This window comes from Theropithecus gelada, chromosome 9 (assembly GCF_003255815.1).
Source record: "Theropithecus gelada isolate Dixy chromosome 9, Tgel_1.0, whole genome shotgun sequence".
NCBI lineage: Eukaryota > Metazoa > Chordata > Mammalia > Primates > Cercopithecidae > Theropithecus > Theropithecus gelada.
Window position 1 is genome coordinate 126379769 of NC_037677.1, and position 12500 is coordinate 126392268.

A 12500-nucleotide genomic window follows, 5' to 3' on the forward strand; every position below is an offset into this window, starting at 1 on the left:
ATACCCTTGCTGACAACTATTGGATTGCATTCAAACAATTCTGTTTACATACCTCAAAGAATATGTTGGATGATGGCTTTTATAGTCGTGTGGAAACTACATCTACCCAGCCCAGCCCTGCAGCCTGGAAAACTAAGGCACGTGGCCTCCTCACTTCTCGGTGGCTTTTGCCTCTGGGGATGGGCCTGAGGGAGACAGGCACTTCCCAAGGCGGAGGCTCTGAGGTCGGGAAGTGGGTCCCAGCCATCCTACCACCCTCAAGCTCCCCAAGAAGGTTGTTCTAACGTTTTCAACCAAGTGGAGAAATGCCTGGAAACAAAAAGAAGAGACACCAGCCAGTAAAAGCCACCCTCAGCACAATAAAAAGATGTGTGCGATGGAATGCTATATCCTCTTCCTTAAGAAAAGGAACATCAAGGGTCCCTCTGCTGCCACGCCTCCCAGAGACATTTTGCAGGGAGGACAGAGATCTGAAGAAGCAAGCGGGAAATCTAATGCTCTGTGGAGAACCCTCTGAGCAATGGATTTGCACACTTTAAACCAGCGGAAAATCTGCACACAGAAGTAAACAGAAAAAGGAGCTTGCAAAGTCCAAGCCCCTCCCAAAGTCAGGGGTGTCCCTGCCAGGGTTGAGGACAGAGGCAGCCCCGTTCTGTGCTCTGGGGTGGGCCACACTCCCATGGGGATGTTCCCAGCCACCCCATTTGCTTGTTCAAGCATCTGCCCTCCCCATAGGAGGAAGGCCACCCAACAGGTCACCCTCTGCCACGTGCCTGCCCCACTCAGCGTGATGCGCACGGTAGGTGTTCAAGGTAATGAGTAATGCAGGCCTCTTGAAGACATCTGGCCAACACAGAAGGTATCACATTTTCTATTTTGAAAAGCCAAAGTGAACATCACGTTTCTCGTATGTTCACAAAAAAATGTGTTCACAAATGTTCCTGGCAGTGGTTTCCATAATAGCCAAATGTTTGTCAATGAATGAATGGATAAACAACATATGGTATATCCATACAATGGAATAGTACTCAGCCATGTACAGGAGTGAAACCTTGATACCTGTTACAACAGGGATAAGCCTGGAAAACATGCAAAGTGAAAGAAGCCAGACACAAAGAACTATATATATAATGTGTGACCCCATTTATAGGAAATATCTGGAACAGGCAGATCCATAGGGAAGGGAGGTAGATTCATGGTTGCCAGGAGCTAGGGGAGGCCAGGAAAGGAAAACCCAAGGCGCGTGCTTCCCTCTACACTCTCACTTCTCTATGGCTGTCACTTCTGGGGACCGGGACAGATCCAGAGACAGACGTTCCCCAAGGGAAGGAGGAATGGGGCAACAGCTAGTGGACACGAGGTTCCCGTTAGTGTGATGAAAACGTTTTTGAATTAGACTGATGGTTGCCAAACTTTGTGAATGTACGAAAAGCCACTTAATTGTATACTTTGGGTGAATTCTATGATATGTGAATTATATGTGAACAAAAAACAGTGTTTTGAGTGAAAGTAACGTTCCTCATCTGAATTAGAATATATGTGCCAGCTCTGTCTACACTAAGGAAACGTCTTCCAGGGCCGGAGTGCTGTTTAGAATAAAGGTGTGTCCGGTACCTGTGTAAAAGCACAGGGCCCACACAGGGGTGAACAAGACAGAGCCCAGCTGTGGGGGAAGGGCCTGGTGTGGGGAATCTATTCCCATTCAGGGAGTGTAACTCGATTTCCCAACATTATTACCCTTTCCAATCTCCATGGAGGCATTTTTAACTCCTGGTTTTTCAGGCTGCATAAAGAAGAAAAGGAATGTTCTAAGGCAGAGAGGCTTTAAAGACATCACCAAGATTAATGTAAACACTGGAATCCCCAAAAGCACAGCCCTTGAACACAGCATGCTAGATTATGTGTCTCCTATAAAATGTCCTATTTCCACATGGGGTTCCCAAATGCCAAGGTATACTGGGACCAGAAGGCCATCGTGTCCTCATCTGACCTCCTTCTTGCCACAGCAGCCCCCAACCCAGCCCTGGCCTGCCCCACTCATAGCCCCATGCCCAGCTGGCGCTCCTTGGCCTGGAAATCCTCAACCCCTACTGCTCAGCCTCCAGGGGTACAGCCTCCACGGCCCCCTCCCCACCACCTCCCCAAGGCGCCCTTCCTCTCAAATCCACCAGTGCCTCGTCTGCTTCTCTTGTCATCAGATGGAGCACCTTCTTCATTCTGACTATTTTATTAACTTTTCCATGTCCTGCTTCATTCCCACAAGACCTCGAGTCAGTGTGATGGCAAATGTGGCTTCTGCACCAGGCACGTGACAACGGCCATCCAGATACCAGGCCCCAGGCTGCCAGGATGGAGACCATCACTCCCCTTGGCAAGGGACCCATTGCCAAATGGGCAGGTATGTCACCCCACCTGATACCCTAACCATGAGCGCCTATGAGAACCGATAGCTTCCCCATCTCTCAGTATCACCTGCTGTGTCCAGGTGGGCGAACACTGGGAGCCAGGCGCAGATTCCAAACCATGTTGACGGCGAGTTTCCACAGCATGCCACACTTTTATGTAAGATACCGTGTTCACACTACGCTCGTCCAATAGATCATTCCCGCCAGCTGTGGCATTTTCCAAGCACGTAGGAAAGGAGAATCACCGATGCTGGTGGAATCTGGGGTGGTGAGGAAGGGGAGCAGTCCCCCGGCGAACACGGGGCTCAGGCACGCGGCAGGTGTTCACTATCATGGTGCCACAGCAAAGCCAGGGCATGGCCTGGAACTCAGTCATTGGGGTTGTACATATCGAACGCCAGCTTCCCTGGGCAGGGGGCATGTGAAGCTGCAGCCCAGTACCCTGTGTGGTGTCTACCAGTGGCACGTTTCTCTCCCTTACAGGGTATTAAGACTCAGTGGACTTCTGAAACAATCACCACCCTAGCCTATGGCCTGTTTGGTCTTTAGTTTGGGACAGGCCACGGCCTGATGCCAAGCATGTGGTAAAGCAATCTCGATGCCACCCGTCCTGAAGGCTCTTCCATCATAAGAGCCCTGGAGGAGCCGCTGCCCTCAGCTTGGTGCCTGTTTGGAAGCTCAGTGCCCGCAGGCCTAAAGCTTGCATGGGATGTTTCTGCAGTGTGAGCATGTTCCTTAGGAAAAACACCAAGTGGGTCTTCTGAACTAGGGCTAGAAGGGATGGCCATCAACAAGCATCTGACTGACCCCAGCCTGGCTGCCCGGGGCTGAGACAAGAAGGGCCACTGGGGAGATTCCCAGCCAAGGGCCTCCTCTAGAGAAGACAAGGAGGTAAAAAGATGGAGAAAAACCTGGCAGAATCCACCCTCCCCAATCCAACCCCCTGGATTTCCTGACTTTAGGCTTTCTCAGATGCCTGAAGCATGGGGTCCAGGCCTCAGAGGCTCCGGGGCTCACTGTGCCAGGCTGTAAGCTTTCTATCTGGGAAGACGTAGAAAGGGCTATCTCAAGAGTGCAGGGAGAGGGTGGCATCCAGAAAGGAGAGGAAGAAAAGAATGACCCCAGCCACGCAGCACCTCTAAGAAACTTCCCTCCAAAGATGATTTGCACCAATGCTGACCAAAATCTGCCATGGCCTCCTATCTCAAAGGGAGCTTCTCTATTTGAAATTTTGCACGCTCCATAATGACCCTTCGAGAGTGTGTGCCCCTCCGCATGCACTCAGGTTCCTTGTGAAGTCAAGTCACTCCATGTGCTCATGAAAAGCATTTGAAAACTTCTATTTTGCCTTTTAGTGTAGCGAACAGTCCACATCGCTGACGGACAGCCTTCTATTTGTTGTTGTGGCTTTATTTTAAAACCATTCTAAAAGACGAAAGTTATGTTTTACTCATTTTGCTTTTTTTTTTTTTGGAGATGGAGTTTCACTCTATCTTGCCCAGGTTGGAGTGCGGTGGCACAATCTCGGCTCACTGCAGCCTCTGCCTCCCAAGTTCAAGAGATTCTCCTGTCTCAGCCTCCCGAGTAGCTGGGACTACAGGCATGTACCACCACACGTGGCTAATTTCTTTGTATTTTTAGTAGAGACGGGGTTTTACCATGTTGGCCAGGCTGGTCCTGAACTCCTGACCTCAGGTGATCCACCTGCCTCAGCCTCCCAAAGTGCTGGGATTACAGGCGTGAGCCACCATGCCCAGCCTCATTTTGAATTTTCTACAACAAATTAAAAAGGCCCAAGTGATTGAAATGATAGTTTAGGAAAAGCACCTTTTTCTTAGGCCAGGCTTTTGTAATCCAAGCCTCAGCCTAGAGCCACTGTGCACAGACAGGTCTCAGGACCCTCCAAAAACAGCCTCACATGAAACTACGAGCAGCCGGGTCCCAGCACTGTCAGTGACTCAGCTGGCCGGGCACACGCCAGAGCGACACATACTCTATCGATTCCAGCCATGGGCTGCTAGCATTGGGCCCGATGTCCAGCCATGGAGATCTGGTGGGAGGGAGCTTGAGGCACTGGTAACTTCTAAGCCAGAAAGAGAAACAGAGGCAGCATTTAGTTCTTGTTCCTATTCTCCTGGGACAACAGAGTGATCTATGTCATCTCCTCTTTGGTGCTGAAAGAACCACATGCTTCTGTTTCAGGTCCTCTACCAACACGTTTGTGCTGACGTCTCCCTTGGTCTTCAGAGTCTAACCTGTGGGAGTTGTGGCCGGAGTGATCTGTGGTATTTAATTTTACATCATACTATCCCCGCTTTATTCTGCACTTCAGGTGATCACACTTATTTTGTTCTAAATGGTCTGTTGCTCTCTTCTCCCACAGTCCCACACCATCTCCTGGACCCACTCCAAGCTGTTTTCAGAAGCACGTCCTTCTCAATCAGAAACTCAAAAGTCCGGAGCATGACCCGCTCTACCCCCGACTCTCCTCCCTGCAGCCCCGAGAAGGGCCACCGCAAGGTGGGTGAGGAGCGGGACCAGTGGACCCACCTACTCAGGGGGCTTAACAGGAAGAGGGCCGGGCCCGCCTCTGCCGTCCTCAACCCGACAATTACCAAGTGAAACCCGGATGACCCTTTTGTCCTTTGGGGAAGATGAATGGCCATCTCCTCTCTGCTACATTTTGTCCGGTTTGGTGCTGAAGAGTCAATACCTTCACCTTGACATGGAAACTTTGTGATTTATCAGCTCGTTTCTCCTCCTGGGTTAGCGTGGCCCCGAGGAGAGCAGCCAATCGGGGTGCAGGGTGCAGACTTGGTCACAGCCACTTGGAAACCGACCAAAGCCCCCTCGGATGACAGACAAATGTGTCTTGTTAGCAACAGCCCAAAAGCGCTTGACTTGTACTAATAACAAAAAGGCCATGCTGGTCACCGTGGGTCTAAAGACGAAGCACCCTGTCACCAGCCTGGTTGGGAAATTAGCAAATAATGTTCTTTTCCTTGATAAATGGGTGACAGCTCCCTCTCACCAATCATTTTTAACATTTTGATGCATGCCTATGATCCCACTGGAGGAGCAGAAAAGTTTACTGGCCCTCAATTTTCAGATGATGAATGGAACTCTCTAAATGTGCGATTTCTGTATGAGGTATAGTTCATTTTAAGCAATTCTAGTAAATGGGTGTCACTGATTAGGACAAATAGTCTACTTGTGCAATAGCACAAACGGTGTGTCTCATTCTCCTGGCCTCCTTCGAGACGGGAAAGACAGGGGACAGCAGTGACCCTGGAAGCCCTCCTGGCCCCACTCTTCAAAAGGCTGTGTTACCGAATCTCACCCCAGCACCCACTTAGCATGCTGGCAGATTAATTGATCATGGTTTGGGTTGACGCTACGATGTAGCAGTGGGGAGGACAGCGGTGGGAGCCTGCCCTCCCTCCCTTCCTTTGTGGCTCTGCCTAAGGGGCCCTGAGGACCCTTGAAATGACCCCAGTGATGGCGGTCGGCCTCACTCCCAGGGGAAGGGGCTGATGCACGGATGCACGCCACCCCAGTTGATGTGCAAAAAAAAGTCACCCTTTGCCATCCATATTTAAACAAAGGACAAAAGCTAAAGTGGTGTCAGGAGAAGTTGTATTGTTGGAATCATGCATTATCCTGTGATTATCCCAACTCTGGGCAGGTCCACAGTCAGCCTGAGCTGAAAACACAGACCCAAGCTATTCTCTGATAGAACCAACTTGATAGAAAAGCAAAGGTGCCTGAAGGGTGTCTATTCTCAGGGGGGCTCACTGGGGGTGATGGGGGGACGCAGATGTCCTTGGACACCATTGACTGGTGGGTTTGAAGCAGGACGGCCAGTGTGGCTGCAGGAGGGCCTGCTGCAGACAGGAACGAATGGTCAGTCACGGGGATGATGAGAGTCACCAACAGAATTGAGCCAAAGAGTCCCCAAACTCCAGGACCCATGAGGAAAGCATGTGGTTTACATGGAAGGAAGGCGTTAGCATTTAGTTGAGCATAGTAAAAATAGTATGATTTGTGGGCAGCAATTAAGCATCATTTGCTCTGTGCATCCAAGTAATTTGTTTGAGGAGCACCGGCCTGGGGGAGACAGCAAGCCGGGGCTGGCGTGGTCGAAGGGCACAATTGACTCCGTGGTGCTAACAGGACTGCCTCTCAATGCACACAAAAGATCTTTAACACACTTAAGAACCATGAGTGCTTTCACGAGGGGAGTGAAGTGGGGCTAAATTGTGGACACCCACCAGGAGACAGGGGAAACCCTCACCCAGGGCCAGGACAGCCCTGGAGGACACAGCGTCGCCCCTTGACGCACGGCCAGTTTTAAGGTACATATGACTTAAAAAAAAGAAGAAAAGTAAACCATAAATACTGTATCGGAAAGAACAGAAACTGTTAGCAATTACTGGTTGAGTAACGATTTCATAAGCCTGAAGCTGAATGAATGTCCTTGTGCAGAAAATAATCACTTTTATGTTCCCATCTAGTAACTGCATCCCGGGGCTGGGAGGAGTCCAGGTATTCCGCCGTCAAGAGCTCCCTGTGTCCACTTTGGATGTGGTTGCTATCGACTGCCAATATCTTGTTTAGTAACTGGGTTCAGTCTGTCGCAAACAACATGTTGGCTCCCAGTAATTTGTGATAATTTCTTTAATTGAGCAAAAGAAATCTCTAAAATGAGAGTGGGTCAATCAACCATCCGGGTGCAAGAAACCAAGAGTAAGAAACACCGACCCAGCCACCTCCCCAGTGTCCCGTGAATGATGCTGGAAGTCAAGCCACCACTCCCAACCGGCCTCAGTGCTTTTGTTTAATAGGAAACCATTCTGCCAAATGGACATTGTTAGAAAACAGTAACACACGCATTTGTGCCATGATGCTTCACACTTGAAAACGTGTCTATGAAAGTAGTTTCCTCAGTAACATAATTTCAATTAGATGCATACAAATTCCAATCTGTCTTAATCAAATAACACTGTAATGCTTATATTCTAATTAAAAAATAATTTCTTTTATTACTCTTAACCATTTGATGCGTTTCTATGGGTGGAATTATAAATGCGAAACTGCTCAATTTGTGTATACTGCGAGTTTCTCAGGTAGGACATTCTGGGACTATTTTAATTATTATTAAACAAGCAAATGGTACACTATTAGACAAATATTAAAACAAGCATTGCACTCAGTTATTAATTTGCACTATTCACTTTTAAATGCAGCAAATATCTCATTAATTTAATTTTAGGTGCCCACCAGTTTATATTGCATTTTACAGTCTAGAAGGCAATTTACTATTAACTGGCAATTACATACAGAGTGATTGTTAATTCTGCTCCTAAGTGCTAGCCGCTTGAAAATTGTTCTCTCTCTCTAATTTTTGACCTTCTTACAACAGGGTGAGGCACATGGGAATACAAAGAACCAGTATGGAAGCGCTGGACATGTCATTTGTGACTCATTCTTTTAATTCACCGTGCTAATCAACTGAACCGCCACAGCCTCCCAAGGTAATTGTGTCTTTATAGGAGTTGAAAGCAGCAGGCAAAAGGGCCTGGATGGATGGGGCCTGGCCTGCCTTCCCCTTCCCACTCGGGGTTGACTAATAGGGTCTGGTTCAGAAAAATCTGGTGTTTCTCAGATCACTGTAAACAGATCATTGAGGCCTTTTGCAAAGTTCCTCCCAGCCTCTGGCGGGCAGCCCCTCCTCTGAGCACAGGTTCATTAGTCCTCCGCCTGGCGGCCCCAGCCGGCCTCACGCGGGGAAGGTTAAATGTGAGGGTGTCCCGGCAGCCTCCGGGGCTGGAGGACACTGATGGGAACCAGACGCCCAGGGGACGGTGCCTATGTCGTGACATGCAAAGGGGCTGGCTCAGTTTTCAGCGGGGGAGTGCAATTCCCGGTGATTACCTCATTGTCCCCATCAATTTCGGGGCAATGCAAATCAGACAGAAGCTTCCAGGTCAGACAGGTCATGACCCTACCTTTCCTCTGCTCCCCAGCCTGTAGAGCCTGTATCCCTTACATCACCTTTGAAATGGATATTCCTGTTAATGACTGGGGTGTAGGGGAGCCAATAGGTTAACCTCCAGCCAAGAAAGGCTGGGCTGTGGCAGAGCGTCACCAAACACCCACTCATGGGAGCATGTCTTGATGGAGGAAATCCCTGAAGCTTCAGGCAGCCAGGACCCTGAGCTTGTGCCCGAGAAGCCCAGTCAGCCCCAGAGGGGGCACAATATGGCCTGTAGGTATAGAAGGTAGGCACTTGGACAGGCTGGGTCAGGGCTGGAACTAAGGTGTCCACTGGTCCCTTAGCAGGAGGATATGAGACCTGGAGAGGATATCCCTGGCCAAGGAAGGCATCCCACCTGGCTGGAGGGCAAGAGGAACAGGCTGCAGACAGCAGAGAGCTGCCCCCTCCCCGCACCAGCCCCAGAGCAGCAAGAGCTGGGCCCGGCCATGCTGGGAATTGAGGGAATGCTGACATTGCAGGCTCTGCCACACCATGTGATACCTGCCAGCCAGTGACAGGCAGCTCCTCCCACCCTACACATCCGCATCTGTCTACAAATGCACAGCCCAAGGCCTTTCTCTACAGCACTGGGGACAGAATCCCCAGGAGACAGCAGGCGAAGTGCAAAGAAAGGACTGGACCTTTCCGAAATCTTCTTTCTAACAATAGCTGTGCAGACTTCCCCACCAAAAAGCCCACGTATGCAAAGATCTGAACTCATGAAAGGATCCACTGAAGGCATCCACTAAAGTGTTCATCCGGGATGGGCTGACAGTCCAGTGTGAGAACAGGGGGCTTATTCATTCACTTCTGTGCGGAGGCAGTCAGTCTTGCCACATGCAAACACACGTCACTTTCGTGTCACAAACCAGGACCCCGCAGCAGACACAGGCACCTACACGGGAGCCCACCCCTGGCATGTGCCCGCTGAAGCGCAGGTGCTGCTCCATGGCTCACAAGCAGTAATCAATACCCGTTTTCCTAAGGAGCTCAGGACTCGAGCAGGATCCCACAGAACCCAGCAGAAGTTCACCCTCAGTGACTTTCCACAGGAAGGACCATTTATGCCATGTGTTAGACACTATACATAAGTCATCCCTGATCCTTACCAAAACCTTGCCAGGTAGAGCAGAGGAGAAATTGAGACCACAGGAGTAAGCATATGCCCAGGTCCCAGTCTGTCTGCAAACACCAGGTCTCTGCACAGGGCCTGCAGCCTCTACAGCCAGATGAGCCAAGGGACTCAGAGGGCATGTGGTACACATACCAACAGTTTGCATGAGGAAGCGTGTGGAAATGTGCACTGTGTGGCTTCAGCGCACACATGAAAACAGCCCTACGGCAAGGTGCCAGAAAGGACCCCCCCGGCCCACGGCGGGATTCTGATGTCTCGCCTCTCCCAGGTACCTGGAGCCTACAGACGCTGCACTTTATTGCACAGCAAAAGTTCTTATTTGTTGAAGTGTATATAAGTGTTTAAAAGGCGCCCCAATTTTTAGAACCCCGTTGTGACATGTCTTTATTTTTTAAAACACTGGGATTCCAAAACCTGGAGGAGCGGCCCTCTCTCCATCTCAGAGTCTTACATGCAGGCCAAGAGGTGTCCGGACATCAGCTCTTTGCTGTGCCCACCTCCCCTGTGGTCTTCCGGCAGCTCCTGGGCGCCTGGTCCTGCGTGTGCTGGTCCCACAGAAGGCGGCCTCTAGTGTGGGGCAAGCACTGCCTCTCCCACCCTAACCCCATGGAGAGTGCCGAGCTGTCGACTGCACGCCTCTGGGACAGCAGCCCTGGCCCGCCACCAAGACCCATCCAGGCACACCCTGGGGTGACGCTGGGCCTGATGTACAGTGGGCAGCAGCAGGATGTATATCTTGCCCTTCTTGCTCACTCAGTCCTTCCTAAGAAGGGAAGAGGCTGAGGGATGTCTATTGCCTCTTTAAACCTTCCAAAAGCAGAGGGGGCTTAGCATCCTCCATGTCACCCACTCTCCGGACAGAGGAGAGGATTGTCCCCCAGTGGGCATCTTTCAGGTGGTGATGGCAGGAGTTGAAGCCCCATCCCCTAGTCCAGGTTCCTGCTGTGGCCCTCACGGCCACCCCAGGACACCAGGCCACAGTCACCCAGCCACTGCACAAGCAGGTCAAGGCCACAGATAGTAAGTATTCATCTCGTTCACTGTCATCGGGTTCCAGCAGGCACTGTCCATCATTAAAAACATCCCTCAAATATCACAGCCTTTGGAGTTGGCTAAGATTAGAAATCAAAATGCAAACACGCCTTAAGTTGAAGTGAGTTGTTTGTTTTGAGACAGGGTCTTGCTCTGTCACCCAGGCTGGAGTCCAGTGGCGCAATCAAGGTTCACTGCAGCCTTGACTTTCCGGGTTCAGGTGATCCTCCCACCTCACCATCCTGAGTAGCTAGGACCACAGGCATACACCACCATGCCCCACTAATTTTTAAATTTTTATAGAGACAGGGTTTTGCCGTGTTGCCCAGGCTGGTCTTGAACTCCTGGACTCAAGTGATTCTCCCGCCTCTCAAAGTGCTGGGATCACAGCTGTGAGCCAACATGCCCAGCCAATCTGAAGTTTATTTACGGCATTTCTCAATAGCAATCCTGAACAAGTGGTGCTAATTCAGCCCTTGCATGGACAAAGCATTGTATAGAACAACTGTAAGATAGCAAGCATGTGTAACTGCATAGGCCACACTTCCTGCGGCCAGGAGTCTGTCCCGCACCCTCAGAGAACACAGATCTGCTTTAGGAAGCAGCCTCATGTAGGGTTCAAGACCCCAGGCTGGAGCAAGAAAGAGCAGGCTTACATGGGCCTTGCATTTACTGGGGGTGTGGCCTGGGCACTGACTTCCTCACCTCCCTGAGCCTCAGCCTATGCAGCACAACAGCAGTGACACCACGGGGCAGAGGCCTGGAGACCAGTGTACACGCGGCCCCTAGCCCCACATGGAGCCAGGCACATGGGCAGCTGCCCCGGTGGTAGCTGGGTGACTGTTGTTCCTAACGACTCCCCCGCCACTTTGTTTACAGGTGAGGAGTCTCACAAACAGAGAGAGGTACCGAAGCTCACACAGCCACGGGGACTGTCCCATCCATGGCGTCATACGCCATCTCAAAGATGTGGAAACCACACACCCAGCTAAACCCAACCCACAGGCCAAGGGAGCTTCGCCCATCTTCCCACAGACCCCTACCCTCTCTGTACAGTCCTCCCATGCCCTCACGAGCACCTCCTGGTGGGGAGGAGGCCTCTACCGCTTTCCCACAGAAGCTGGAGCTATGAACTCACCGGTGTAGACAAAGCGCCCAGGAGCACCTTTGCAGAACTGCTTGGATTTGTAGGAGAGGGTCACTTCGACGACGCCAGGAATGTGCCTCGGCGGGGTCTGGACTCGGATGGCATGGGGAGTTATCAGCTACAAAAACCACACAGTGAACAGGCACTCAGCGGCGCTGGCCGTGAGAGGCGGACACTTGCCAGTTGGATATAATTACCAAAATGAGCACAAATTGGACCATCGTCTTGGAATGCCCCCTCCTAGCTGTCACCCAGAGTCTCAGGACCTACAGTGTTTTTTAAGAAAAATATCTGCAAATGATCCCAGGTTTTAGTTTGCAGGAAAGGCCACAGGGCATCGTTCATATGAAAATTGCCACCATATGTCTCCTTAAACCTGCTTCTAGTAATTCTAGCACTAATTGTTCCAGTGGACAGGGGACCTCGATGGCAGGTTTTAAACCCCAGGGCTGCAGGGCAGGGGGGTGTTCCGTACCCACCCATGGGAGAGGCTCCTGCCACAGGCGAACAGTGCAGTGCGTTAAAAGGGGATTTTGCCATAGGGCACCTCGTGTCAATACACTATTGACAGCTTGTCAAATCCACTCATGAAGACAGCAACAGCGCGAAGCTGACCGAGTCCGCGGGCTTACCTCGCTCCACACCAACATAGTTCCGAACACAACTTGCAGCCCGTCAAAGAAGTTGTCGCCAATTATGATGACGGTGGCACCCCCCGTGGTCCAGCCTTCACTGGGACTGATG

At 50.9% G+C, this 12500-nt stretch overlaps 1 protein-coding gene across 9 annotated transcripts in view; it reads right to left on the bottom strand.

The window, feature by feature from the left end:
* The window catches only part of EBF3 (early B cell factor 3), a 129174-nt gene that overhangs the window by 20129 nt on the left and 96545 nt on the right, over positions 1 to 12500 (bottom strand). For all 9 annotated transcript variants that reach the window (XM_025397784.1, XM_025397786.1, XM_025397782.1 and 6 more), the window contains 2 exons: positions 12389 to 12500; positions 11748 to 11874 (listed from right to left, as the gene is read on the bottom strand). The exon at positions 12389 to 12500 is cut by the window's right edge. In XM_025397784.1, the coding sequence (XP_025253569.1) occupies positions 11748 to 11874; positions 12389 to 12500 (239 nt within the window). The remainder of the gene's footprint in view (positions 1 to 11747; positions 11875 to 12388) is intronic.